Here is a 27,834-nt window from a genome sequence, read left to right as displayed (position 1 = left end):
AGATATCCATATAGTGAGTCTGAGAGGTCAGAACCCTTGGGGTGGCATATCCAGTCATTGGAGCACAGGGAGTCATAAGTATCTTAAGCTGATGTAGTGGCAAGTACAGTTTACAAAGTGGAGTTTTGCCTAGCTGAGGGATAGTGCTGCGTTAGACTATCTGCAGCCTCATGAAAATTTACATACACAAAACAGGGTCTCAAAATGGCATCCACCACGTGGTGGGGTGTGCATGAGTCCAAAATGGCGCTCCCACCAAGAAAATGGGTCCGCATGGGATGAAGTGCAACATTTGCAAAAGATCTGTAAAACAGTTGCAAGCTTTCGGCTCCAAACGAAGGTGCCGCCGCTTATTCTGATTGGCTCCGCTGAGTTATGTCCATTCTACATAGAAATACTCTGCCTCTGATTCCACCCAGGGGAGGAGCTAACTATCTGTTTAGTCATTCAGAGAGAGTCTATTGCTGGGGGGAGTTCTGTACTGCCTCCAAAGTGATCATTCATCTGTGAGCTGCCAAAGAGAAAAGAGCTGTTGTAATACTGCCTCAATATTGCTGCCTCTATCGCAGCGCTCGACCTAGAAGTCTCCAACTACTCCCTCCCAGGTAGCTACTTGATGGTGAGGGTCGGAGGACAAGTCCATCTGCGGTGCCTATGCGCGCATTGTCACCTGCCTGGTGGCCCTGTTGGCCTCGACGTGCGGTGCCAGCACGGTGGCACCTTCTTTCTGCGGCCTGCCAGCCCAGTGCCCTCTGATGTATGTGTGCCTCCTTCAAGAGCCGTGACCCCGACTGGTACGGTCTCTTTCATCTTCCCTGCCACGGAAGCTGCAGGGCCGTGTGCCCTTATCAATGTGGCCAGAGGCCCAAGTAGTCCGGTGCCACCTACTGCCCTTTCTACTGCAGCAAACACTGCTGTGGGCCCGTGGGCCCTACAACGGCCGGGTCAATCCCTGATGATGGTACCGACGGTCCCAGGCTTGGGATCAGAACCTGTCGACGCCGATGTGGGTGAGTTGACTGCCCCAGGGGTGTTGGGGTGTGAGTCCCCAGGTGACCGCGGAGCAAGGTAGTTCCATACGCATGGTCGCCCGGGTGACTGGCTCGCCCTGGCATCCTATCCTTGCGGAGGTGTCCCCCCTAGATGAGGAAGAAGATCTCTACCAGGTGGAACCTCTGGAGAAGAGCCCACAGCCTACCTGCCGTACAGAGAGAAGACCATCCCGATCGCATCCATCCCCGAGGCTGCGGAGGTTCCAGAACGGCCTAGAAGCTCCGCGACTCCAGAGGACACCGGTGCTGTCTGTAATATGCCGGCGGAGGAACCGATTGATGTCCCCTACCTTGCTGTGGGTGAGCCGCCTCGTTCCTATTTTACAGCAGATCCTACAGACTACCTAATTGAGGCCCCGGGTGTGGCTTCGTCCGGTGCACAGCTCGATGACGAACTAGCGGTCTTACCGGAAGTGACATCATCACTGGCACCGGGCTGAGCTGCCCCGGTGGTCTCGAGAGATTGTCTCTCGTGGATGACGTCACTAAGTCGGTCACACCACCGCTGATTCCACCTGTCAGGTGAATCCTGGCACAAGAAAGGATCAGCGCATCCCTACACCTACACCGGCCCCTGCAGGAATGGGAAGGGGTCATCGTGCCGCTGAACCCCAGCTGATATCACCAACCAAAGGCAAAGGACAGCCCCTATCAACAGGACAGATTTTGAACTTGCTTAAGCCCCAGCAACAGGCCCTAGTAGTAAAGGTCCCACCTCACGCACCCCTGTGAAGGACATTGTTGACTTTGCCCAGGCCCATTCTGCCCCTGTCACTGCTCCATCCTCGACCAGTCGTTCCCAGAGGGTAAAGTATATAGATCCTGCTGTCACACCGTTTGTATTAACAAAGTTCCCTGATACAAATGTGGGAAATTGGCCATGTGGGGGTGGGAGCTCTGAGGAATCTGAGGGAGAAATTCCAGTGCCTAGCTGTGTCAAGAGACCTGGGAGAAGAGGATCATATCACTCCTTTAGGAGGTCCTTGGGATCTCAATCCCTAGAATCAGATGAATCAGTATCATCTTCACCGTCTTTTCCATCAAGTGCATTTTTATCTGTGCGCGCCAGAAATGCTAGTGTTGGATCTGAATACTTATCCTAGGAGATCCGAAAATGGTGGCATCCCATGTTCCAGGGTTATGCCCCTGAAATTAAGTACACAAGGTTTATACTAATTAATGGCCCCATAGTTGACTATTGGTGTGAGGAGGGTGCTTTTCTACAGAGGAGTCAGCAGAGGCTTTCTTTAAGAGAAGAGAAATTAAGTTAGGTGTCCGTATACCTAAGGGCCCTTCAATTTTGCGCCAAAAGGTGAATCCTAAGGATCCAGGATTCTGGGTACTACACGGCCAGGGAGCTGGTCGGAAGGTTCTAGAGTTAAGCAGGGCTGATCGGGTGGCTTCAAAACAAGCCCAAATCATCACCCCTCCACCACCGTGCTTGACAGTTGGTATGAGGTGTTTGTGCTGATATGCTGTGTTTGGTTTTTGCCAAACATGGTGCTGTGCATTATGGCCAAACATCTCCACTTTGGTTTCATCTGCCAAAGGACATTGCTCCAGAAGTCTTGTGGTTTGTTCTGATGCAACTTTGCAAACCTAAGCCGTGCTGCCATGTTCTTTTTAGAGAGAAGAGGCTTTCTCCTGGCAACCCTTCCAAACAAACCATACTTGTTCAGTCTTTTTCTAATTGTACTGTTATAAACTTTAACATTCTAACTGAGGCCTGTAGAATCTGAGATGTAACTCTTGTTTTTTTTGCAATTTCTCAGAGCATTGCACGGTCTGACCTTGGGGTGAATTTGCTGGGACGTTCACTCCTGGGAAGATTGGCAACTGTCTTGAATGTTCTCCACTTTTTAATAATCTTCCTCACTGTAGAATGATGGACTTTAAAGTGTTTGGAAATGGCTTTATAACCCTTCCCAGATTGATGGTCAGCAACTATTGCTTCTCTAAGATCATTGCTGATGTTTTTCCTCCTTGGCATTGTGTTAACACACACCTGAATGCTCCAGACTGCTAAAACTTTAGCTTTATATTGGGGTGGTCACACTAGCTGAGGATCAATTAATCAAGGGCATTTGATTAGCAGCACCTGTCTGCTACTTAGCATCTTAATTCCTATGGAAGCAGTAAGGGTGTACTTAGTTTTTCACACATAGCTTCTCCATTTTGGCTTTATTTTTGTTAAATAAATCATGACGTGGTGTAATATGTCATGTGTTGTTGTTCATCTGAGGTTGTATTTACCTCATTTTAAGACCTGCTAAGGAACAGATGATTGTTATTATGTCCTGATATGTAAAACCATAGAATTCAAAGAGGGTGTACTTTCTTTTTCACACAACTGTATACAGTATATATGAACAGAGTGGAAGTTCGCCAAGAAGCAGGTGCCCATAGGTATATTTCGGGGGGGGGGGGGCTTTCGAGGGATGGCCTGTCAAGAAGCCGGATCCCAGGTATTTGTTACGCCGATGCTGCCCGAGACCAGACCCATCCCTTATACTGAGGTGGGGACGTATATGTGCATGCACCCGAGCTGAAGGAGCGTGTCCGGAGTGTGGTGTTAGGGTGTTGCCTGGCCAGGTGGAAATAGCTGAAGCAATACTTGCCGGTACCGCTAAAAGAATAGAAGCAGTAGTTGCCGTTAGCCAAGGTCAGGGATAGGAGAGATCCGGAAAGTCGAAGTCCAAGCTGAGATTGTGGAATGTTAGAAACCGCGTAGTCAAGTGGGAGCCGGGGTCGAGAGCCAAAGAGAGTAGTCCACCAAGCCGAGTCGTAACCTGAATAAGCGAAGACAAGAGAGAAAGAGAGCCAGAATAGACATCCACAAGAGATACTATGTCGAGCAATGAATAAGGGGCAAGACAGGCAATATATAGTGCGGCTGACCAATCGGGAGCGCAGGCAGGCCTGAAGGAGCGCGTGGAGCTGTTCTGGATAGGTCCCATTGATTGGCAGGCAGGTGAGCAAGTTTGTTCTGGGGTAATAGCCTGTACGTTAGTTGAGGGCATGGTTTCACTGCTAGTGCAGTGAATAAATTATCTTCACCCGGCGCGCGCTGCCTAAGCGCGCGCCCGGGACTAATGGCTGCTGCGTGAGAGGGAAGAGTCTGCGGAGCAGAGGCGTGCACCGGAGACGACGGGGACGCCCCAGGGCAATGGGAGGTGGCTGGCGCTGGCGAGGGGGATGTCCCATGGCAGCGGGAGCAGCAGGAGGTGAGGGAGATTCGCGCTGCGGTTGCCGAGACCCTCTAGTCCTCACAGTATTATAAATAGCTCCACACTGTCGGGTTAAGTTTAATGTATATCATCGCTGTAGTCAGTGAATGATATGGGTTTTTTGTAATGTATCATCTGCTGGTATATACTACCCTATTTCCTCGATTCTAAGACGCAACCTTGATTTAATAAAAAAAAATTGGGGGAAAAAAACCACTGTATTAAAGGTACAGAATTTTTTTTCTGGGGGCAGAGATAGAGAGGGGGGGAGAGAGAGATGAGAGAAAAGAGAGAGAAGAGAGGAAAGAGGGGAGAGAGAGGGGGGAGAGGGGAGAGAGGGGTGAGGCGGGGGAGAGAGAGGGGGGAAGGAGAGAGGCGGGGAAAGAGGGAGGGGGGAAGGGAAAAAGGCGGGGGAGAGAGGGGGGAAAGAGAGGGGGGAAGAGAGGGGGAGAGAGAGAGGGAGAGGGGAGGAGAGAAAGGGGGACAAGAGAGAGAGGGGGGAGAGAGGGGGGGATAGAAAGAGAGAGGGGGAGAAAGAGAGAGGGGGAGAGAAAGGGGGACAAGAGAGAGAGGGGGGAGAGAGGGGGGGATAGAAAGAGAGAGGGGGAGAAAGAGAGAGGGGGAGAGAGGGAGGGGGGGGAAGTGAGGCGGGGAGAGAGAGGGGGGAGGAGAGAGAGAGAGAGAGAGAGAGAGAGAGAGAGGGGGGAGAGAGAGAGGGGGGGAGAGAGGGGGGGAAGGAGGGGGGGAGGAGAGAGAGGGGGAAGAGGGATAGGAGGGGGAGAGGGATAGGAGGGAAGGGGAGAGGGAGAGAATGGAAGGTCACACACACACAGAGAAACACAGAGACACACAGACAGACACACACACACACACCGAGTCACAGAGGCAGACAGACATAGAGACAGACAGACACAGACAGACAGACACACACAAACACACACACACAGATACACACACACAGAGATACACACACAGAGATACACACACAGAGAGACACACACACAGAGACACACACAGAGAGAGACACACACAGAGAGAGAGACACACACAGAGAGACACACAAACACAGAGACACACACAGCTCCTTCTGCATGTGCAGCTCACACAGAAATGTGACGGGGGGAGGAGGGGCCTGCTGTGTCCGGCACTGAACTCTCTACACCCAAAGGAGGACGAGGGGGGCGTGATCTCTCTGCACGGAGGGGAGGGGGCGTGATCTCTCTGCACGGATGGGATGGAGGGGGGGGGAGGCCAGAAGACCCAGCCGGCATCTCCAGCTGATCTCCCTGCATGAGGGGGAGGAGGGGGGCTGTGGTTGCAGCCATGTTTGATGCACACAGAAAACCCGGGCGGCTTCTACTGCAGCGCCCTCTAGCTGTTTTTTTGTTTCTTTGTTTTTCAGTACATCGATTGTAAGACGCAGTCCTATTTCAGCCACATGGAAAAGGGAAAAAGTGCGTCATACAATCGAGGAAATACGGTAATAGTTGTGCAAAATTTTTGTGTCATTTTGCAGGTTCCAGAATGATGGATGGTGTACCAAATTTGGACCCCAAGCAAGGGTGTTGGGTTTTTCACCCAGGGTAGAGTATAACAGGGTATGTTCCATAGTACCTTTCTTTCCCTTTTATATCTGTTATGTAAATCCTGTTAGCTACAGGCAGTGACTGGTTAAAGCTACGGGCTCTTGGACCTCCTTTATGCACCTCTTGTGAGTGATGGAATTAAGGTGGTGACTCATGCATGGCCTGTGTAAGCCTATCAGGGATAAGTACAGTCCATGAGAACGTCCGTTCTTGAGTCTTCCAAGTGGGTGTAGCAAAGTTAGTCAGTCTGCTTCCTGCTCTGGTGAAGAGAGGAAGAAAGAGCAGTGAGCTTCTCCCATGGCAGGGATGAGCATGCTCACCCTCAGTCCTTGGACTGAGTGAACATCAGGCTCAGCCACCAAGGCCTGTAAGACCAGAGCCTGCACCATCTAGAAGTCTGGGACTTCCAAGACTCTGCACCACTGTAGGGAGAACTGCAGTGGATGCCTGCCATGTATGATGCAAATAAAGATCCTTGTTCTACTATACACTCCTGTCTGAGTATCAGTACTTGGGCAGGAGGGAGAAGAGTGCAGTATTGGGGGCTGACGTCCGGACACCCTGGGACCACTACAGCTGGAGGTGCTGAACACCAGAGAAAGAACTACCGTACAAGAACCTAAGCCTGTCCAAGTCTCTACTCTACCGCAGACAGCTCAGTATCTCCTGCTCCAAACAGGTAGTGCACCACAAACACATAGCATAGGCTGTGCAATCTCCCAGAGGAGGGGGGGGGGGGGGACAGTGCTACACATGTTTACCAGTGAAATGTAATAAAGACCAAAAGTTGGTGTTTAGAAATACAGACAATCTCACATCAAACCATTAATATATGGAGAAAAACTCCCTGACGGCTTCAGAGTTTATACCGAATCCTAGTTTGTGCTGCAAGGAGCAGGGACCTCTCTGCAGATCTGGCACTATACAGATTGGAAAATGTACAGGGATCCCATTACAAGCCTTTGATAACCCAGGGCCCATGACTTAAAACCCCCATCTGTATTATAGGAATCTTTATTAGTCCCTAACAATGTGATATATGGACCTAGTAAACCCCTTAATGAACCAGGGACATATGATGCATCATTATTGTCAGTCCATAGAAAATGTGCACCTCATTCATCTAGTTCACAGTACATTAGGGAAATAGCTCATTCTATTCTTTGGCTTTCTGCGCTGTTAAATACACTGAATGGAATTTTGATGATTTCCTTTTCCATCCTTAATACAGACAGCAAGAAGCTGTTGCGTGAAGGGGACATTGCAATTAAACCTGGTCGCAGCGCCAGTAACTGTTCTAACTGCACGTGGGACAAATCCAGCACTGGAAATGTCATTGTGCCGTACATCATGTCTTCTGGTTACAGTGAGTATCCATCTCTTCTATTGTGGGGTCTCCATTCTATATTAGTAGATCTCCGTTTCTCCTCCCCAACTGTAATGATTTCTTTTTCATATCTTTTTTCTCCAAGATGACGCGGAAGTCTCCTTGATAAATGCATCCATGCAGGAGTTTGAAACTGTGACCTGTGTGCGCTTTGTACCTTACACAACAGAGGAGAATGCCATCAACATTATATCTGCAGATGGGTATGTTCTAATGTTAGGGCGGGGATACTTCTGTATATGAACAGTAGGATTGATTAATATCTTGCTTTAGGTTTCTGAATTGCACAAAGTATCTAGTTTTATACCTGATGTAAAGCAGCAGCAAAACCTTCCAGACCTCTTTTTTTAGACGTGGCATTGTTGTTGTCTCTTGTCATGATAAATGGGGTGAGAGATCAGGAGCCTCAGATTGATCTTTTGCATGGAATACTGAGCAAGGAACCTTTACTTGCTCTATCTAACTATCAATGTAGGCAACACAGTAACCATACGTTTGGTAGTTCTGCTTAGTTGGGGTAGGACCCTGGCAGCCAGCAGACATCTGTCATATGGAGGCTCTTCACATTGGATGGGCTGGATTATCACAGTTAGGTATTATAATGGGTTCAATGAACATGTAAGAAGTATTACTTACTAACTGAAGTCCATAGTACACATATTGTTAAATTACAGGTACCAGTGTCTTGTGCTTCAGGACACTATAGCAGGCTGTCCTTTCACCACTTTCTAAACTCCCAGTCTTAGACTCACAACAGGTCAACAAGATGATACAGTTACTGGTAACAGGGCCGTACATACACTTCATACTGTAGCAGTGTAATATAGCAGAAATATCCAAAGTATTATGGCAGTACTAAGCCCTACATAGCAGCGCAGTAGAGAAGCCACTCAGATTCCTACATAGCAGGTCTCCTTACTTAGACTAAGGCCCCGCTCCCTCCGTCAGCGCTCCCGCACTGCAGACAGGCAGGGCGCTGACAGACACAGACCGCGATATGCGGTCTGTAGGGAGCAGGAGCTGGAGCGGGAGGGGGGCGGGAGTGGGAGGCTTGAGCGGGAGGGGGGGTGTGGCTTGAGCGGAGGGACCCGCTACTCTCCCCCCCCCCTCCCTCCACGACTCGGGCTGGAGCTGCTGATTGAAGGTAAGTAAAGCAACACACACACAGGCACTCATACACACGCACGCAGGCACACACACGTAGGCACTCATACACACACACACACACACGCAGGCACTCATACACACACACACACACACACACACACAGGCACACACATACACAAACACAGACATGCACTCACGCTGCTTTCACTCCACACTCCTCCCCGCTCCCCGAAGCCTCTCCTCCTCCCGAAGCCTCCCCTCCCCATTGGCTCACAGCCACACCACGTGACGCGTCGACGCTAGGGATTACAATTCTCTTGTATCCCCTAGCGGCTGACGCGTCACAGCGTGTAGTGAGCTGTGCAGCCAGGGGGGACCGGGACCGGCTCGGGAGGATTCCCCTGCTGGTGGGGAAAGCCCGTACAGCCGCCCGCGCCGCTGGGCGCAGCGGGTCCCAGGCCTTAGTCTCATGGATCACTATAGGGTTCCATGTATTACTCACTGTGCCAGTGTTCAATTAGCCCTTTAGATTGAACTCATAGACTGGAGGAGACATCTGGAATCATATTCTCTAGCTCAATTACTAAGGAGGATTAAAGATATGCAGATCTATACTATCCACTAATGACAAAGGACTCTGTGTTGTCACAGACACAGCAATGGTACTGTAGCATTTAGTGAATGGTAACAGCTGTAACGTTTATACAAGCCTGATTACCAGAACTGAGTTCTTATGCTTACATCTCTTCCAGTAGCTTGTACAAGCAACTAAATGTAACTAGTGACATGCCCTTTAAAGAAATAATAGAGGGAAGTCTTTCTAACCGTGGCATAACTAACTTGTTACAGAAGCCCCGCACTCTTCCCCACAGCAATGAAACTAATTGCCTTGGAGAGAGTGGGGCCTCTGAAACAGAGCAGCCCTCCACCATGATGTCTCTGCATCGTGTGACGTTGCGTTGCATTGGCGACGTGACCTCACATGGCGATGCATCATCATGTGACGCAGAGGCATCACGACGTTGCCCGAGGACCCCTTAAAGAGTAGTTACGCCACTGCTTGTACGCCACTGCTTTCTAATACAACTACATGAAGAATACAAGGACCTCAAACGTGCCAGAAGTGACCTCTTGCATGTTATTATTAAATACTAAATCATATGACAAATAATTTGTTCATACAGTCCAATATTTTGTCCTAACCTGTCATATATACAAATATTCTCCATATGAGAATCTCAGAATAGTTTTTGCCAAAAGAAATGTGATTTAATGGTAAAGGAAAAATAGGGAAGAATCTGGTTTCATTAAAATGCAATTTGTAAAAAATGTAAGTTGTGAAGGAAATCGTGAACAAGAAAATAAGTGTTTGCAGCGCTAATGCTAAAAAATTAAAGTAGTAATAATAATATTACAATGACTACTACAAACTTTAACTTTAAAAGTGAGGCCGTCTAGGCAAAAATAACCAACACAGATCAAACAAACCTGACAATAAAAAACAAACGGTCAGCGCCTACAATAAAATAACTCAGTGAATAAATTCTGACCAAATGAAGGACCCAATCAAGGATATCAAACAGTCCTGAGAAGGACCTTGAATGAAGTCTCACAGCACAAATTCTCTCAAATGAGAGAATTCCTGGCTGATCACAGCTCTAGCTCATTCCCCCATAGAGCTGTGATCAGCCAGGAATTCCTTCATTTGAGTACTGTAAGGAATCCACTACTGGCTTTGACTATTGCCGTGCAGACCTGTGCAGTTGCAAGCTTCCTCTGGCAATCTATGGCACAGGTGCTGCCTCTCATTGCAGCTTCTGCCCTGTGTTCTTTCATTGGAGGAATTCTCACACACCCTCCTCCTGTGATTGGATCTCCGCCCTTTATATTCTAGGCGTTGGCTCTGAACCAGCGCCGAGCATAACTATTCCTACCTCTATGTTACTGTCTCTGCCACAAACCACCCCAGGCCTCTCTCCTAGCGTTCTTACCTTCCAAGTTCCTGAGTATCCAGAGGCCTGGTCCTGGACGTCTGTGCTGAAGCGTTGTTGCCAGCACTGGCCTGCTGCTATCTCCTTGCAGTGGCCTACCCTGGACGTCTGTGCTGAAGCGTTGATGCCAGCACTGGTAACTGCTGCATTCCCTCCTAGCAGTAGCTACCCTTCCTGTCCTGTGGCCTGCCGCTATTCTCCTGTAGTGGCCTATCCTGGACGTCTGTGCTGAAGCGTTGATGCCAGCACTGGTACTGCTGCATTCCCTACTAGCAGTGGCTACCCTTCCTTTCCTGCGGCCTGCTGCTATCTCCTTGCAGTGGCCTGCCCTGGACGTCTGTGCTGAAGCGTTGATGCCAGCACTGGCCTGCTGCTATTCTCCTGTAGTGGCCTATCCTGGACGTCTGTGCTGAAGCGTTGATGCCAGCACCGGTACCTGCTGCATTCCCTCCTAGCAGTGGCTACCCTTCCTTTCCTGCGGCTTGCTGCGATCCTCTTGCAGTGACCTGCCTTGGACTTCTGCGCTGAAGCGTTGGTTCTTCCCGACGCTGCCCTGCGGTGAACTTCGGCCAGCCTGCTGTCTCCTCCTGCTGAGATCGGCGTCATGGGCCGAGGCCGCTCCTCGCGCAGAAGCCACCCCCACGCTCACGCTCCTAAGCTGAAGCGGGGCACTCCTGATTTCCTGTTGCCGAACTCCTGCTTCATTAACGACGATGCTGCCTTCTCCAATCCTGACCCTGCGATGTACGACTATGAACTGCGCACTCCGGATCAGTCTGCGTGGACTCAGGTCGGTGATTATATAACCCCACCTCAGCCCCGCGGTCCGGTCCCGGTTTGTGGCGAGCATCGGCGTAACAGTATGCTCGGCCCATTAAAACCGGACCGCGCCGTGGCGGGGGATGGCAATTTACCAACTGAAGTTATGTCCCGGCCTGCATATCAGTCCCACTATGAAGGCCAGTATTTGTGTGAAGTAATACCCCTGATGGATGAAATGTTTACCTATGAAGGTTTAACCCCTTTGCAAAGACAATGCCGTTGTGATCTCTTTATTAAGGCTTACTGTATCCTGAACTTAAAACAGTCTCTAGCCGAATGTATTCGCTCCCCTGATTCCCCTTTAACCTGGGATAATGTGAACCCTATGGAACTGGCCGACGCCCAAGAGGCAATCTATGCCCTGGCCTCATCACTGGACATTCATCTAGTAGAACAGAGCGCCCTCCTCATGTTGGCCCAGTCTCAAGATACACTCCATGTACTTTCCTCAACACTAGACACTCACATAATAGAACAGGATCCCCTCCTTGCCAGCTATGCTGCTGCTTGGCAGATTCTCTGTGCTGCCAGTCCTGTTACTAAACCTGTGGGGTTACCTCTCTCTCCTAAGAATGGTCAAACCATTTCTCTGTCGCTGCCCGCTAAGGAAGAAGCTGCCACGCTCCCTAATCCTGAGTTAACCTCCCTAAATTCTGTCCCTGAGGTTATTTCGGTCTTAACCCCTGCTAGTCAGGCTTATGCGTTCCCTACTGTAAATCCCTGCAGTACCCAGGTCAGTGTGTCTTCCCTAGCACCAGAGAATGAATCCTGTTTGCCCTCTTTTCCTAAACCAAAAATTCTAAGCTCTGTTTCCGAGGTTTTTTCTGTATTAACCCCTGCTAGTCTGCTCTGTGAGGTTCCTACTGCTAACCCTAGTATTCCGCAGTCTAATGATAGGTCCCTAGGGCAAGAGGCAGAACCCCCTATGACCCCACTCTCGGAGACTAGCTTCTATTTCTCTGATTCTCAGGTACAGAGTAATTTAACCCTTGGGGTTTTTCCTATGTTAACCCCTGCAGGTCAGCCCTGTGAACCTTCCTTGGTAGATCCCTTTAGTTCGTCAGTCAGGGACACCTCCTTAGCCTCAGAGGATCAACCCCTTTTGTCCTCTGACTCGGCTAAAATTCTCGGGGTTATGCCCCCTGAACTCTCGGCAAATATACTGGCTCCAGTAAAAAGTATTCTGGAGCCGTTTGTTTCTCTAAACCTGTTCGCAGAATCCCTACTCCTAGGTATTTCACTCACCCCGTCTGCCACTCAGAGAGCTGAGACCCCTGCTTCTGAGCATAGACCCCTTTTCGTGGAATCTGTTGTCGTTTCTGATGTCCCAGACACTCTTTCCCAAATACCCACTTCAGAGGCCAGCACAGTCGTGGTTGCCCCACTTGCACTGTCTGAGTTCTCCTTTTCTCAAATCCTAGGGTTTAAAGCGAACAGTACATATTATGCTCCTTTCCAAGTGACCCCTACTGAGATCAGCGTATCTGCTGTTGCTCTCTCAGTACCATTAAAGTTAGGGCCCTTCTTTTTGAAGGATCAGGCTTTCAAGTTTGAGACTCCCTTTATCCCTGACTTTGTAAATCTGCAGTCCCTTCTCACTGTAGTTAAAAGTTCTCCAGCAGCCGCTGAGTTAAGCTTTGCCGCTGTCAAATCTTCTGTTATAGAAGCAACCTTGCCTAGCTTACTTCTGTCTGTCCTATCTGTGATGCCTATCATCTTTACTAAAATTTCTGTTTTGCAAGGTATTTCTCCTATTAAATCTGTGATACCTGCAATTCCTTTAATCAGTTCCAAAACCCCTGTCACTAAGTCTCCCATGGAGTCTGATGCCCTCACTAGGGATTCTCAGGGACCCAATTCTGTAACAAGCAAGATGTCCCTTGTGTCTGTTGGAGAGTTTACCCCAGTTTCTCTCACGGATCATGCCACAGCCTCCGGGATGATTAAAAATGACTTTAAGTCTGGGATGCCCATTCCTGTAATAATACTGTTTCACGCTGATTCGCCCACAGTATTCGGGGTATCCACTACTGACTGTATGTCTACTACCACGAACTCAGGGGTATCGCATTTGGAACGTTCCCTTTTTTCAGAAGATCCCGTCTTTAAAATGGACTTATTTTTCTCTGTGTCTTCCACAATACTTGGGGTACTTGCTATTGACTGTCCTGTCCCAAAACTAGGGTTACCTCTCAAAAAGGTGCCTGGAGCTACCGATGTTAAAGACCCTATGTTTAAAACAGTAACAATTTGCATTGCTTCTCCCACAGTATCATGTGAAACCTGGGTACCTGGGACCTCCACTCCGAAGCCAAGCTCTAGTTCTCTGTCTTCTTTCTCTGTGTTGGAGGCACCCAGCTTTAACCCCAAGACTTTTTTCCCTAAGGTTGATGCACCGCGTAACCGCCTGCCTTGTTTTTTGGATAAAATCTGTTTTCTCACCTTTCAAACAGACTCCTTACTCGCAGGTCTCTGTGCGGTGCCCAAAGTGCCCGTTCTGTATGGCAATTGGCCTCTCCCTAAGACGAAGACACCCTTACTGGACCTCGTCGCTTTACCTGAAGCGTCCGTTCCTGTTCTCTATGGGTCCACTATGGGTATAGACATGCTTATTATGTCCTTCGCCAAGGCCACAATTTCGGATTTGATTCTCTCTAAAGATCACAAACCAAAGGAAGCGGATCCTTCTTCAACTGCCAGTACCATGAGTTGCATACACACTGCTACAGACTCTCGCAAATTGCTTGGGATAGCAACCCTGCTTGGTATCAAAAGTACCGCTGCAATAGTGTGTAGTGAACCCTCCCGCCCCATTCCCTTGCTAACCACCACCCGGAATTCCTTGGAAGCTAAAGACTCTCGCAACTTCCTCCGTGCTGATTTCACCAAAGACATTGCCTTCCCTGAAGGTCCCTCTGCCATTTTTGTCCGACAATCTGTGTTCTGTGTCCCGTACTCTTGGACTATTACTACGCACCGGACACCTGGCTACTGTCCTTCCGATGTTCCCATTCCGGAGCCCTCAGGTCCCATTGTCCATGTACCAAGAACTGCAGTAGCACCGCTGTCTTTCATGGCACTCGCCAATGTACATCTGGATTGTGGACCTAATTCTCGCCGGAGACACTTCAGGAACAACTCAATGTCTCCCAGACCTATGAATGGTCCTGTTCACCCAGGCTTCTCACCCAGTGGTGGGGGTACTGTAAGGAATCCCAACAAACTATGGGCTTTCAACGCCACCTCTCGCCTAAGGAGGTTTAGGAACAATTCCATGTCCCCCAAATCTGTGATGGATCTTGTTCGTCCGGAGGTCTCACCTGAAGGGGGGGGTACTGTAAGGAATCCACTACTGGCTTTGACTATTGCCGTGCAGACCTGTGCAGTTGCAAGCTTCCTCTGGCAATCTATGGCACAGGTGCTGCCTCTCATTGCAGCTTCTGCCCTGTGTTCTTTCATTGGAGGAATTCTCACACACCCTCCTCCTGTGATTGGATCTCCGCCCTTTATATTCTAGGCGTTGGCTCTGAACCAGCGCCGAGCATAACTATTCCTACCTCTATGTTACTGTCTCTGCCACAAACCACCCCAGGCCTCTCTCCTAGCGTTCCTACCTTCCAAGTTCCTGAGTATCCAGAGGCCTGGTCCTGGACGTCTGTGCTGAAGCGTTGTTGCCAGCACTGGCCTGCTGCTATCTCCTTGCAGTGGCCTACCCTGGACGTCTGTGCTGAAGCGTTGATGCCAGCACTGGTAACTGCTGCATTCCCTCCTAGCAGTAGCTACCCTTCCTGTCCTGTGGCCTGCCGCTATTCTCCTGTAGTGGCCTATCCTGGACGTCTGTGCTGAAGCGTTGATGCCAGCACTGGTACTGCTGCATTCCCTACTAGCAGTGGCTACCCTTCCTTTCCTGCGGCCTGCTGCTATCTCCTTGCAGTGGCCTGCCCTGGACGTCTGTGCTGAAGCGTTGATGCCAGCACTGGCCTGCTGCTATTTTCCTGCAGTGGCCTACCCGGGACGTCTGTGCTGAAGCGTGTTGCCAGCACCGGTACCTGCTGCATTCCCTCCTAGCAGTGGCTACCCTTCCTTTCCTGCGGCTTGCTGCGATCCTCTTGCAGTGACCTGCCTTGGACTTCTGCGCTGAAGCGTTGGTTCTTCCCGACGCTGCCCTGCGGTGAACTTCGGCCAGCCTGCTGTCTCCTCCTGCTGAGATCGGCGTCATGGGCCGAGGCCGCTCCTCGCGCAGAAGCCACCCCCGCGCTCACGCTCCTAAGCTGAAGCGGGGCACTCCTGATTTCCTGTTGCCGAACTCCTGCTTCATTAACGACGATGCTGCCTTCTCCAATCCTGACCCTGCGATGTACGACTATGAACTGCGCACTCCGGATCAGTCTGCGTGGACTCAGGTCGGTGATTATATAACCCCACCTCAGCCCCGCGGTCCGGTCCCGGTTTGTGGCGAGCATCGGCGTAACAAGTACCAAGAGCTATATCGGTTTCCAGGACCTTTTGGCGCTGTTGCGCTATTTAGTGACGTCATCTATTCACCGCGTGACCAGCGGGTCTGTGAGCGTGGCGGCGGTGCTTGTCTGAGCAGCACGGAGCTCCGGAGGACTCGTGTGGCGTTCCCCGCAGAGGTCTATACACCTGGGGAGCAAGGAGATCTGTTCTATGGGCTTGTTATTTCAGCTTTGCTGTAAGTAGGATTCTAATTTTACCCATAGTGGATGAACTTGTTCAGCTTATGTCCCAAGCCTAAATAAGCAATTGTTTGTCTTTTTTATATTTATTTACACTGTTTTATTAAATTGTAATAGCTATTTGGTTTTTCTTCGTATGTGTTTGAATTTTTATGGTTCATTTATTAGGGTTACACTATGATTTTTTTCTTTGCCTTTTTTGTCTTTCATGTTTGTTTGTCTGTGCTGTGAGACTTCAGTCAAGGTCCTTCTCAGGACTGTTTGATATCCTTGATTGGGTCCTTCATTTGGTCAGAATTTAGTCACTGAGTTATTTTATTGTAGGCGTCGACTGTTTGCTTTTTATTGTGTATGAAATCGAAACTTATGTTTTTTTTTCTTCCATTTGCCATACCGTATTTTTTTTCCAGGTGCTGGTCCTCCGTAGGAAAGACAGGTGGTATTCAGAATGTGTCTATAGGAGATGGCTGTATGTATAAAGGAAGTATCCAACATGAGATAAACCATGCTATTGGATTTGTCCACGAACACAGCAGAAGTGACCGAGATAATTATATTACTATCATGGAACAATACATATCACCAGGTAAGCTGCAAAATTTGTATATTTTAACATAGTGCTGAAAGTTACTACTGTACATTAAATAAATGATGGCCTTTGTTTAATAAGCAGTGCAATTCCATGAGACTACATCCGGTGCTTGAAGACACCTTATGGCCCATCCAAGTTAAGGGATCAGAAGGTGTCTTCCGGCACCGGGTGTATTATGGAATAGCCCTTAAGAAATATGGCCCTATGTACTTTGGTGTCAGTTAACATAGACACAATAGATAGTCTTTAGGCATATTCAAGAAACCAAAAATATTAATGTATTTGTTTTTTCAACCCTTCATAGGAAATCTCACCAACTTTCTTATGTATGGCTCGAATAATATGGGACTGGAATATGACTATGAGTCTGTAATGCACTATGCAAGGTAAAACCCCACACACTGTAGAGTCAGCTGTGAAATATTTGTCTGATTTTTGGAACCTGTGTGGGTATGTGATCACTTAAAGAATGTTATTTGTGAACTTTTCTGTGTCTTCCCATCACATCACTGTACCACTAAGTTATTCATTTCAAGGCGGTATTTTACCATTTCCCAGTTGGTTTGGTTAACATTACGTTGCTCCGCAGAACCACATACAGATCAATATATTCTCACACAATTTCTATATCCCAGGGATACATTCACTACTACATTTGGAAAAGATACCATAGTACCCAAGCCGAATCGATCTGTACAAATTGGACAGCGATATGGACTGAGCTCGCTGGACATCTCTAAAATTAACAAGCTGTATCAGTGTGGTAAGGAGGCCATGAGCCAGGGACGCCGACAGGGGGGAGAGCCGGGACAGGTGTCCTGGGCCTGGTGGCTGCGGGGGCTCAGCCGGCCGGCACTGCACATTGGGCCCAACCTCTGGCTGGGCCCAGCTACTGGTTCTCTTGCCACCGGACCCCAGTTCTCCCTCAGCTATTGGCCTCCCTGTAACACTTGCGCTACCCACGAGCAAGACAGGACCCCGGTACTGAGGTGGGGAAGTATGGAACCACACACCCACAGCAGCGGAAGCGTGCCTGGCAGGCGGTTGCCAACGTAGCCGGGTCTGGGTTGGAGAGAATGGGTTAATCCAGATACTTGCCGAGGTCTTGGGATGGAGAGGTCAGAATAGTGGAAGTCCGTTAAGCCGTAGTCTGGGATTGGAGATATCAGAATCGTAGAAGTACATAGAGCTGTGGTCTGGGTTTGAGAGGTACATGTAGTCAAGGGTAAGCCGGGGTCGATATCCAGAGAGGGTTCAGTAGACAAGCCGGGTCGGTACACATAGAATCCAAAACTGCAAGAGAGAGTGAGACAGGAGCAAGGCACAACAGACGCAAGAGCACAAGGCTACAACAAGTTATGCTTAGCAATGAGTCTGAGCATGAGCAAAATATTTGTAGCAGGCATAGACCAATAGGACAGGAGGCGGAGCAGAGGCGCGACCCCAGTGGGAGCCGCGATAGGCTGCAGGAGACGTGGCAAGGATTAGTTGTCTCGCAGCTTGGGAGCAGTGCACGCCGTCACATGAGCGCATCCGGGGTGTGAAGATAAGCTCTGTGGCAGCGCTAGAAGAGCTGCGCATGTGCGTGCACTCTGTAAGCAGGGCAGGGGTGCGCAAAAGCGTTGGTACCAGAGCGGAGGTCTGTGCAGAGACAAGAAAGGAGGGAACACATCGCAAAGGATGTGTTCCCCGATTCCTTACAATCCCACGCCGAGATTGGGATGCTGGCACACGCTGGTGCTCTCTGATGTCAATGGTCACCAGAAGAAATCTGCATTCAGCATTTGGTGTGCATCAGCAAAAGAGAGGCCTGTTGCATGCCAACAGCTTGGCTTGGGACAGAGTGAGGGAGGCCCGCAGCTGGGTGAGAGTCGGGGCCCGGCGGCAAGAGGACCAACAGCCGGGCCCGGCCAGAGGTTGGGCCCAACTTGCAGCAACGGCCGTCCGTGACCCCCGCAGCCACCGGTCCCGGCCTGACCATCCCGATGGTAGATAAATTAATTTTGGGGGGTGAGGGGTTTATATGTATGTTTGGGGTTGGGGGGGTTCTTTTATATGTATTTGGGTGGTGTCATATTTTTTTGTTATGTATTTTGGGGGGATTGTCTGTGTCGGGGGAGGAGGGATTGAGTTTTAGGAGGGGGGTTGAGTGAAAGTGGGGTAATTGATAGAGGGGGGAGAGTGAGAGGAGAGAGCCAGGAAAAAGGGAGTAAGAATGAGACAGAGGGGAAAGAAATACATGCTGGAGGGGAAGGGATTGAGTGAGAGTGGGGTAATTGATGGAGGGGGGGGGAGAGAGGGGGTGAATGAGGAAGAGGGGGAGCGAGACGGAGAACAGAGAAATACATGGGAAGAGCGGGGGGAAATAGAGGGGGGTCGTAAGGTGTGAAATAGAGAGACTCGCAAGACCACGGACATGGGTCGGAGGGAAATTTGTTTGCGGCCCCGCTATGAGCTGAGTGTTAGATACTGAGATTGTGCAGGAGGAAACTTAAATACTCAGCCTTGGTTTTCATTAAAATTATGACTATTTTATTTCTTGATTCTGATGGAATTTGAAGTAGGAAGAATGATTAAAGAGATCAAGGTGAGAACATTTAGGAGCGATGTACTTGTGCTAATGTTACAATTCCTGGCTACCTCCCTTCAGATATCTGCAGCTCTTTGCTCCATCAATCCAGGGGAACTGTGATCTCAGCCAATTACCCCTCTGCATACCCGAATAATGCCAACTGTGTCTGGCTGATACGGACCCCATCTGATCAGGTAACTTATCCATGGGATTAATGAAAAATCTGACACACAAACACTGCACCCGATTAATCAAAGTAAAAAATGGCCCATTTAAAGCAATACTAATTTGATACAACTACAATGATCCAGAATGGCTCTACTTTTGCCGTCACTCATAGTCCGATATTTAATAGACTGTGCAATGCCATTGAACACATCACAGTGCTGTAAAACACTATTCAAGTGAATGGGCTGTAAGGTGTCTTAATAAATATGGGGCGTAATGTGGTATATTATCTAAAATGATACAAATTGGGATATTAGAAACTGAAAACATTTTACAAAAGTATCAAGACAATACAAATGATGTTAAAGGCGTTTACTTCCTGAGAGTAATATGTACTGTAACCCCCAACTCAAACACAAGACGAAAGTAACCAGGTGACAAAGTCTGTTTACTTTGTGCTTCTTACATACTGTATAAATAGTTGCTTCCATAAGAACATGTGTTAAGTTAAAGTTATGGTAATGTCCAATTATGGTTTACTGACTCAACTGATTTGCCCTCACCCTGCATCTCAAATGATTTCCCAAACTGTAACTTTACGTTTAACCAAAGTGGTTGAATAACGGAACTAACCAAATAATATTAGGAGGTCAGAGACCCTTATCTGAAGTTTTTACATTTCCTCCCTTAATTGCAAACCATAACACTACTGTACCATCGCGTAACTTTTTTTTATCCACTACACTGCAATGGAATTCCGGGGGGAAATGGCCAGGTAAGAGTTAATAATTAGAATGATTATAAAGTCAACTTCACTTGATAGAGAGGTGCTGAAGAGAAATCCTCCTTGGCGCTGGTCCTCAGCGTGGATGTGATGAATAGTGAAATTAAGAAACAACCAAAAATAAATCAGCGTAAACCTTCAAGTGTATCTACTATAGCAACATGACCACTTGTGCAATATGTGATAACGAAATCATATATAAGAACGTGCTTTGGATGAGTGCCCTTTTGAATCCTGTCCAGGACTGGTATAGGGATGAAGAAGATAATACACACTGGTATAGCCAACTATCTGTGGTGATACAAGATAAATATAAACGCACCAAAAAACAATTGTGGTGAATGGGTAGGAATACTTTATCATGAATACTTAACTCCAGATAACAAGGAGATGCCCATGGGCATGGATGGAAGGCATGGAGTATGTAAGATAAACAGAGATAATCCTCATTGTACAATTATTACAACATAAAAAGGGAATCTATGTTCCTGGGGAAGCGAGCTATTACTCGTGAAACGCGTAGGGTGTGTTTTACTGGTGCTGGAACTATTGGCAGTCTGTCAGAGGAGGAGAGCGGCGATCTGAGATGCCTGTTGAAGTGAGCGGAGGATTCCTGGGTGGAGCTAATTGCATCACTGTGAGGTGTCATCGCGTCATCACATGATGATGTCGGAACGTGAGGTGGAGACTACCCATGAACAAGGAAGTGATCGGGACCGCAATACAGCAAGCAGATACGCGGCAGCAAAGACTCCATGCTGCACACAAACATCGAGGCAGCAGGGACAGCATGCAGAACCCTCCCCCAACGCAAAGACACCAGCACCCTAATCTTATTGCTCTGCATGCGCTTTTTTATCCAAAAATGTGTGAGTGAGATTTCGCTAGATTCTCTTTCTATGTTTTAAAAAATTGTTATACTTTCTTCTGATAAGGGTTTTGGACAAAGCAGGAGTCATCCCGGCTGCAGGACTTCAGTCACTTAAGGTGTTTTCTCACTAACATTTGGACAATAGCTCCTTTCTTATTTGCATTTCCCTGTTTGGATTTAGCGTATATTGTTTATTCTTTACATTGCTCACTTGCTAGAGAGGTTAACATTCTGCTTGTTACTCATATAAATCAAGTGCTTTAAAAACCATATTGAATTCCTATGTTATTCATATTTCCAGATTTCCCTGAAGTTTAACGCCTTTGATGTGCAGTCTTCTCCAGACTGTGTCTCTGACTACATTAAGATTTATGATGGAGCAAGTAAGACATCCCCTGTGTTACTGGACAGGACTTGTGGGGCTGCAAAGATCCCCCGACTAATCTCCTCCACAAACCTGATGCTGATTGAGTTTGTCAGTGATGGGGCAGTTACAGCGACTGGCTTCAAAGCTACATATAATGCAGGTGAGCATGAAACCTTATTGTTGATAGGAATGATGACCAATGATCTCATGTTCTATATAATACAGTGTATCTCTGTCCTGTCTGGTCTTGGCCACTGACACGTATGATATGTGTCAATTACTTTCTGGGAACTAGCAGGATTTATAGGATCAAAGTGACATTGGGGCATAAATAGAGGGGGGTGGTTGCAAAGATCTCCCTCTAAGGCCAAGGCCATAGTGTAGGTGCGTGCACGACAGAGCGCATAGCGTTGCGCACGACGGAGAACATGGCATTGCGCGTGCCTGTCGCCTGAGTGATCTGTGGACTTCAGATCGCTCGCGACAGGGGGCGTGGTATGGCTGTGATGTCATGAGGCTGGTCCGCCCTCATTGGCTGAACTGCCCATATGACGCGGCTGTCGCTTGGCCGACACACCAAAACTCAAAAATCTTGTCTTCTGGAAATGTTCTGCACCATCGTGTTTCATCACGGGCACTATGGGCAAGCTCGTAGAGGAGCCGTCTCTTTTTCACGCCGTCGCAATCACTTTGGATGAGGCTTAAGAATGGGGTCTAAAAGATGTAGCTTAGGCTCCAAAATTAAATTACAGTCTCTTTGGGGGAGGGATGTATTGTGTCTGTGTGACGGTAGCTTTGAGACAGGCTATTAATAATACAACACCAAAGATATAACTGGGTTGAACCGGACGAGACTTAGATATGATAAAATATAATTTATTCCTTGATAAAGATGAACACACGAGATATACAAATAACAGGCAAAATATGGACACTTACTTAAAGGTTAGGACAAGAAAGCCATCAGGATATAGGATGGGCTATTTCTTCCATAATTCAGTTGACATCACAGCAATAAATGCAGATCATGAATGAAGACATTTGAGTAAGGGGGTTGGCTCTGACTTATATACCATTTTACCACTTCTCTTACACTCAAGGCGCCGAGCTGTCTAGCAAAAATCTCTTTGAAGCACTTTGAAGCAGATTTTGACTTCCATTGTTAGTGTGAAGTATCACACTTAAAAACCACTAAGTTCCCTGGTTCCTGGGCCCAGCATAAACAATTAGGCAAATAGCCTTTGATCACCAGGCTATGTTAATTCTTGCAGGATGTTCGTCCTGCCTATTAACATAACAGATGGAGTCTGCAGTTTTCAGAGCAGACCTAAAACCCCATATACATTTTAATACCTACACATATTAAAATACCCGGTTCTGGTAGGTCCAGCGGATCCAAACTTTCCATGCCAGAAGTGGTACACTGTAGGGTCCAAATATCAGCCCGCTACGACCTTCGGTAAACCGTTTCATATTTTATTATAAAAATCTCCGCTAAAAAGAAATCTCAGCGTTTCACTAAATCCCCATTGAAAACAACGGGCTCCACCGCCGTGGGTTTCAATGGAGCAACTCCGCCGTGGTAGTCAATGGAGTTTCCCGCCATGACTTTCAATGGAGGAACCGCCGCCATTGAAGTCTATGAGAAAATCCACAAATCTTTACCTTCGTCCATACTCCATCTGGTTGGTCTGAGAGGGCTGGGAAGGGTCATGCATTAAAGCCGGAACCTTGGCTATATGCCACCCAAATCCCATCCCCCTGGTCACTTCAGAACCAGAGATATGGACTTACACATTTCAACATTTCACACTTAGTCGTTTTTTCGGCATGCGGTTTTTCCCCATTGGAATCAATGGCCGGCGCCGCCATTGACAATGCATGGCGCCCGCCGCCATTAGATTCAATGGTGCGACCCTCCTTCTCCGCTCGACCCCTTATGGGGGGTCCCTCATTCCCGGACCCGGTGTGGATCGTGTGTGGGGGTTCCTAGGGGGTAGGGACAAAAAGAACTTTATTCCCAGGTGCCCTAGAGCCCAAGATTCCCACGCCAAATGTCTTTGAACTTGACCAAAGTGATTAAACTCTTTTAAAAGACATTGTATCCGCTTTTGCGGTCTGCGGTTTGGATGGCTGCCAACCTGTTCCTCGAGGCCGGCGTTGAGGAATCTCCATTGAAGTCAATGAGCCCATTGACTTACAATGGGCAACCGCCGCTCCTCCTCTGGGACGCCACCTGCTGGTCGTCGCTGGAAAACAGGTCCAAAACCGCTACTTCTGCCATTAGAAAGCATGGAGGCTCAAAGGCGACAAATGGACGGCTGCAAAATGGAGCCTGAAAAGGCGGGAAAATTACACAAAGGGCTATTATCACTATTTTAACATTAACCCCTTCCCTCCCGCATCAACCTAGTGTATGTGTGGGTGCAAACACCAGGATAACACAATACATTTACACAGGGGAATAAACATTTGAATATTGAAGCAAGGCCAAACACATTACTGGGCAAAACAGAAAGTGAATCCTTGCGCTTCTCCCATAGGGATAGCAATCAATGGGGAATATATATATATATATATATATATATGTATGGTGTAAATATCTATAAGAAAAAAGGAGACTTTTGGTATACATCCTTTGATCAAATAATGCCAAGCCTGCTAACCACGTCAAGGTAAGTCTCTTTAGCAGGTCCCTACGCTAAATGCATACTAGTGTTATGTGAAATAAGCCCAGAAGGGGTTAAAATATCAAAGCATATGCTTGTATAACCTAGTGCAATTAAAAACTGGTATATACCAGTACAGATACTCACATGTAAGTGAAGTGAAATAAGGGGACCTTGCTAGGAGATTATATACCTAGAAGAGGAGGGGCTGGCCTGCCACAAACTGCTCAATAAGCAGTTGCAGGTGATTGGCTAAATATATTCAATTACACATTACTGGACCTCAGTCCAGTTAACCCCATGCTTCCCAGGTGAGTGTAGAGGGTGGCCAAATGGGGTGTAACCCCTTTAATCCCGGGCCAAGTCCTCTCTCTCGTCACAGTCTGTAATTGTGTATTCAATGTTCTGTGCTGGGCACATTTTAGTGCTATGTATAAAAATAAAACAATTTGTGAGAGCTAAAATAGCTCCCCGAAAAGTCGGAGCTCAATAAAAAAGCATACGTGAAAAAAAAAATTGGTAGCTGGATTTCCTTTGTGAGCATAAATAAATGATGTCAATGATGTATAAATATATCTGTTATCACTCCTCAATCCCCTATTGAATAAGGACAAAAACACTGTGTCCCTGCAACAAAAGCAACTGGCTCAGCTCAATAGGCACCATCTAGTTGCATGTTTACTCACAGTACGTTGCTTGATGAAAGGTGTCGAGGGGAGGAGAGAAAAGGTAATAGCAGCCCAGCGGCATCAGATCTCATCCGTGGCTGTAAGGGGAGAAGCAAGTAAGCAGTAAATCCTCTTCTGTGATGTCTCAGTAATCACATGTACAGCTACGGTTGGTGTTCCATCTGCGTCCGCTGTCGCAAAATGCGAACGTCGTCGTGATGACTGTACCTCCGGGGAGAGCAGCTGTGACTTGAAACTTCCACTCCTGTAGCCGGAACAGGGTCAGGAACAGGGGATAAAGACCTCAAGTGTACTCCAGCTTCAGTGTGCAATCAGGCACTTGTGTAATAGCTTCAAAGATCATAGAAAAAACCAGTGCACAACTTGCCAATAAATTGATGTAGACAGGAACCAAAATGAAAGGTTTATTAAATTAAAACAAAAACGATCCTGGCAGATCCTCTGACGCGTTTCACGCACAGGGCGCCCTGTGCGTTAAACGCATCAGAGGATCTGCCAGGATCGTTTTTGTTTTAATTTAATTTAATAAACCTTTCATTTTGGTTCCTGTCTACATCAGTTTATTGGCAAGTTGTGCACCGGTTTTTTCTACGGTCTTTGAAGCTATGTATAAAAATAGATGTAAAATGTTCCTTTTTTTCAAATAAACTTGCAACACTAGTTTATGCCAAACTCTTCATTTAACGTACAGATAACAAAGCACATAGGAAGTGGCAGTTATAATACACTACGTTATCTGGATGGGATGCTTGTTCAGGATGAATATCACGTTATATTGTTCTAGAATTGTGTTTGGAAGCGTCTTACCTCCCATTCCACCGGAAATCATGGATTTGACGCTGGTTTTATTAAGTGTGGTCTGTGAACTAAAATGGGCCAAGATGGGTAACTTATGGTTTTATATGGCCCTAAAGCTTTACTATTGAAATGTTTTGTTAGAAAAAAATTCTTACACTGGGTTGAAAGTGGAGAAGTCCTATTGAAAAGTATAGAAATAAGAAAGGTATTGGGGCAGATTAGTTTATATTATAAAGCTCCGAGATTGTTTTATTGTTATTGTCTTACATAGTCCATTGTGCTCGTCTGTGGAATTGATTTGGGTTGTTGCTTAATACTTAAATTAATATTAATAATAATGTGGTTTCCCCACAATGATGAATCAAATATACTGTATGAAGTAAAATATAAGTAAATAATATAAGTACTGTAGTAATATTTACAGATTGCTTTATTATACAGTACACAGTATCTTATCTGCTTGTAAATGTTTTGTAATAGCAGAAAACAATTCACTTACTGAATTTGTATTTCCTCCCAGAAAAATGTGGTGGGAAATTCTACACCCCATCAAGGAACTTCACCTCTCCAGGATATCCTAATGTATACCCTGCTGACCTTGACTACTGTTTTCTTATCACTGCTCCGGCAGGATACAAGGTGAGCAGTGATTGCACCAATGGGTACAGTCAATTAAGAGCACTGGATTCTAATGAGCAAAGAAGTATATGGATGCATATAGCAGCTTTAAGGCACTCATTAATGTAGCCCTCATTCCCCTACCCTCTGGGAAATGTTCTTACTACCGGTGTATTCTGTGGATGCTGTGGTCATACCAGTGAGGCAAACAGAAGGCCGGAGATCTCCACGGTGGTGTGGGGAGTGTCAGGACAGGTTTCAGTGAATTGCTCAGTGGTCAGCGCCTCTAGTCCAAGAGGATCCTGCGGCTTCAGGATGCACCTCATGGACAAATCTTTCATTTAGCTATTACCATGTTTCAAGGACAACACCAGATGTATACTGCATTTGACTGAGGTTTATTCATATTCATAGTACATGCACTGTATTGTATATCATTGTACTCTATCCCATCTTGGATAAGGCCTCACCCACTTCTCTATGCAGAGTATACATATTCTGGCCTCTTCCAGTTGCACTCCTTACTCCTTGAAGGTTAGCACAAGAACTCTCTCTGGAACTATCTTACTCTGTTCCTAAGGCTGCGCTTATAGTGCCGGCGATGGCGACAGCTATGTGACGTCGCATCAAAACAAATGCATTGCCTAACGTTACCATAGCCGTCTCCGTCACTATAAGCGTAGCCTTACTCTTCTCCTTCACTGTGGAGACTGCTCCTCCTCCCTTCCATGGGGAGTGGCTAGTAAGCCAGCCTATTTCTGTTATAGGCCCCCCTTACTTTAGTGAAAGGCCACTATAACTTTATTGTTCACACCTGCTGAACAATGTAACATCACATTGAACATTATAATGAATTCCCTTTAGGACTCATGCCCACACTGCCCACAACCTATGGGGACTTACAGTGGAACTTAAGGCAAGGAATAGTAGTCCAGAGAGACCTGACTACATTAAGATAAACTATAACATAATAATGTTATTTTCCACTTGAAGATACAATCCCACGTAGCTGGCCAGAAAATAACCTTTTATAAATAATGTAACAGTCTGATTCACTTCCCTAAGCAAATCTAACCATGGTGATACTGCTGCGGCGCATCTGACTCAAACACTCACCCGTTTTGTCCCACGGATGTTTTCGGACTGGCGCCGAACTTGGTCATGTGCCAGCCGGATCTCCCCGGATCTCCCAGGTCGTTCCTCTCCCCTCGCGACCTGCCTTCTCTGGTTCTCCGGTTCCCCCGGGTCCCCCTCTGCCTTCCCACATCCCCTCCCACCCTCCCACCTTCGGGGAGCCCTGGGCACGCGCTCCACGCTCGCGCACACCCTGAACCGCGTGACCGCGCATCAGTGGTGCGCGGCACGCAGCGGGCCAAGCCGCGTCTTCCCCGCATCTTCCCGCGCATTGCGGTGGCGGCCGAATAAGACTCAGCTCGGCCGCTACTGTATGGTTGTCTGGTTTTGGAAAATAATTGAACGAAAAAGAAATAGCCATGTTAGTCCAGTTGCGATAGTGCAGAGTAAAGGAAGACACCTTTTTTATTTGGACAAACAATTCATGTAATAAGACAAGCTTTCAAGAGTTCTCTCTCTTCCTCAGGTCAGCAATACTGATTTGAAAAATATTCAATGAGTTGAACACAGATGTAAAAAAAAACAAGATAGCAATCTAAGGAGGATGATGTACTGTAGAGAGGCAATGGAAGAGTTGATAGTAAATAAACACACAGGGCAATACATGGATATAAGGGAAAGTGAGTGATGTGGAGAGCATGTAGGACTATACTGTATATCCATGTGTATGCTGGGGGGAGGGAGAAGAGGGTCAGAAGGAAGT

At 47.4% G+C, this 27,834-nt stretch overlaps 1 protein-coding gene across 1 annotated transcript in view; it reads left to right on the top strand.

Moving 5' to 3' along the window:
* The window catches only part of LOC142498854 (embryonic protein UVS.2-like), a 49,700-nt gene that overhangs the window by 6,278 nt on the left and 15,588 nt on the right, over positions 1-27,834 (top strand). Inside the window, exons 5-12 of the mRNA XM_075607455.1 lie at positions 7,097-7,231; positions 7,338-7,455; positions 16,280-16,455; positions 16,766-16,847; positions 17,097-17,224; positions 19,112-19,227; positions 21,158-21,383; positions 25,900-26,018. Of these exons, the coding sequence (XP_075463570.1) occupies positions 7,097-7,231; positions 7,338-7,455; positions 16,280-16,455; positions 16,766-16,847; positions 17,097-17,224; positions 19,112-19,227; positions 21,158-21,383; positions 25,900-26,018 (1,100 nt within the window). The remainder of the gene's footprint in view (positions 1-7,096; positions 7,232-7,337; positions 7,456-16,279; positions 16,456-16,765; positions 16,848-17,096; positions 17,225-19,111; positions 19,228-21,157; positions 21,384-25,899; positions 26,019-27,834) is intronic.

This window comes from Ascaphus truei, chromosome 7, assembly GCF_040206685.1.
Source record: "Ascaphus truei isolate aAscTru1 chromosome 7, aAscTru1.hap1, whole genome shotgun sequence".
Classification (NCBI taxonomy): domain Eukaryota; kingdom Metazoa; phylum Chordata; class Amphibia; order Anura; family Ascaphidae; genus Ascaphus; species Ascaphus truei.
The sequence above is the reverse complement of the archived record's forward strand: the minus strand, read 5'-3'. Positions and strand labels throughout refer to the sequence as shown.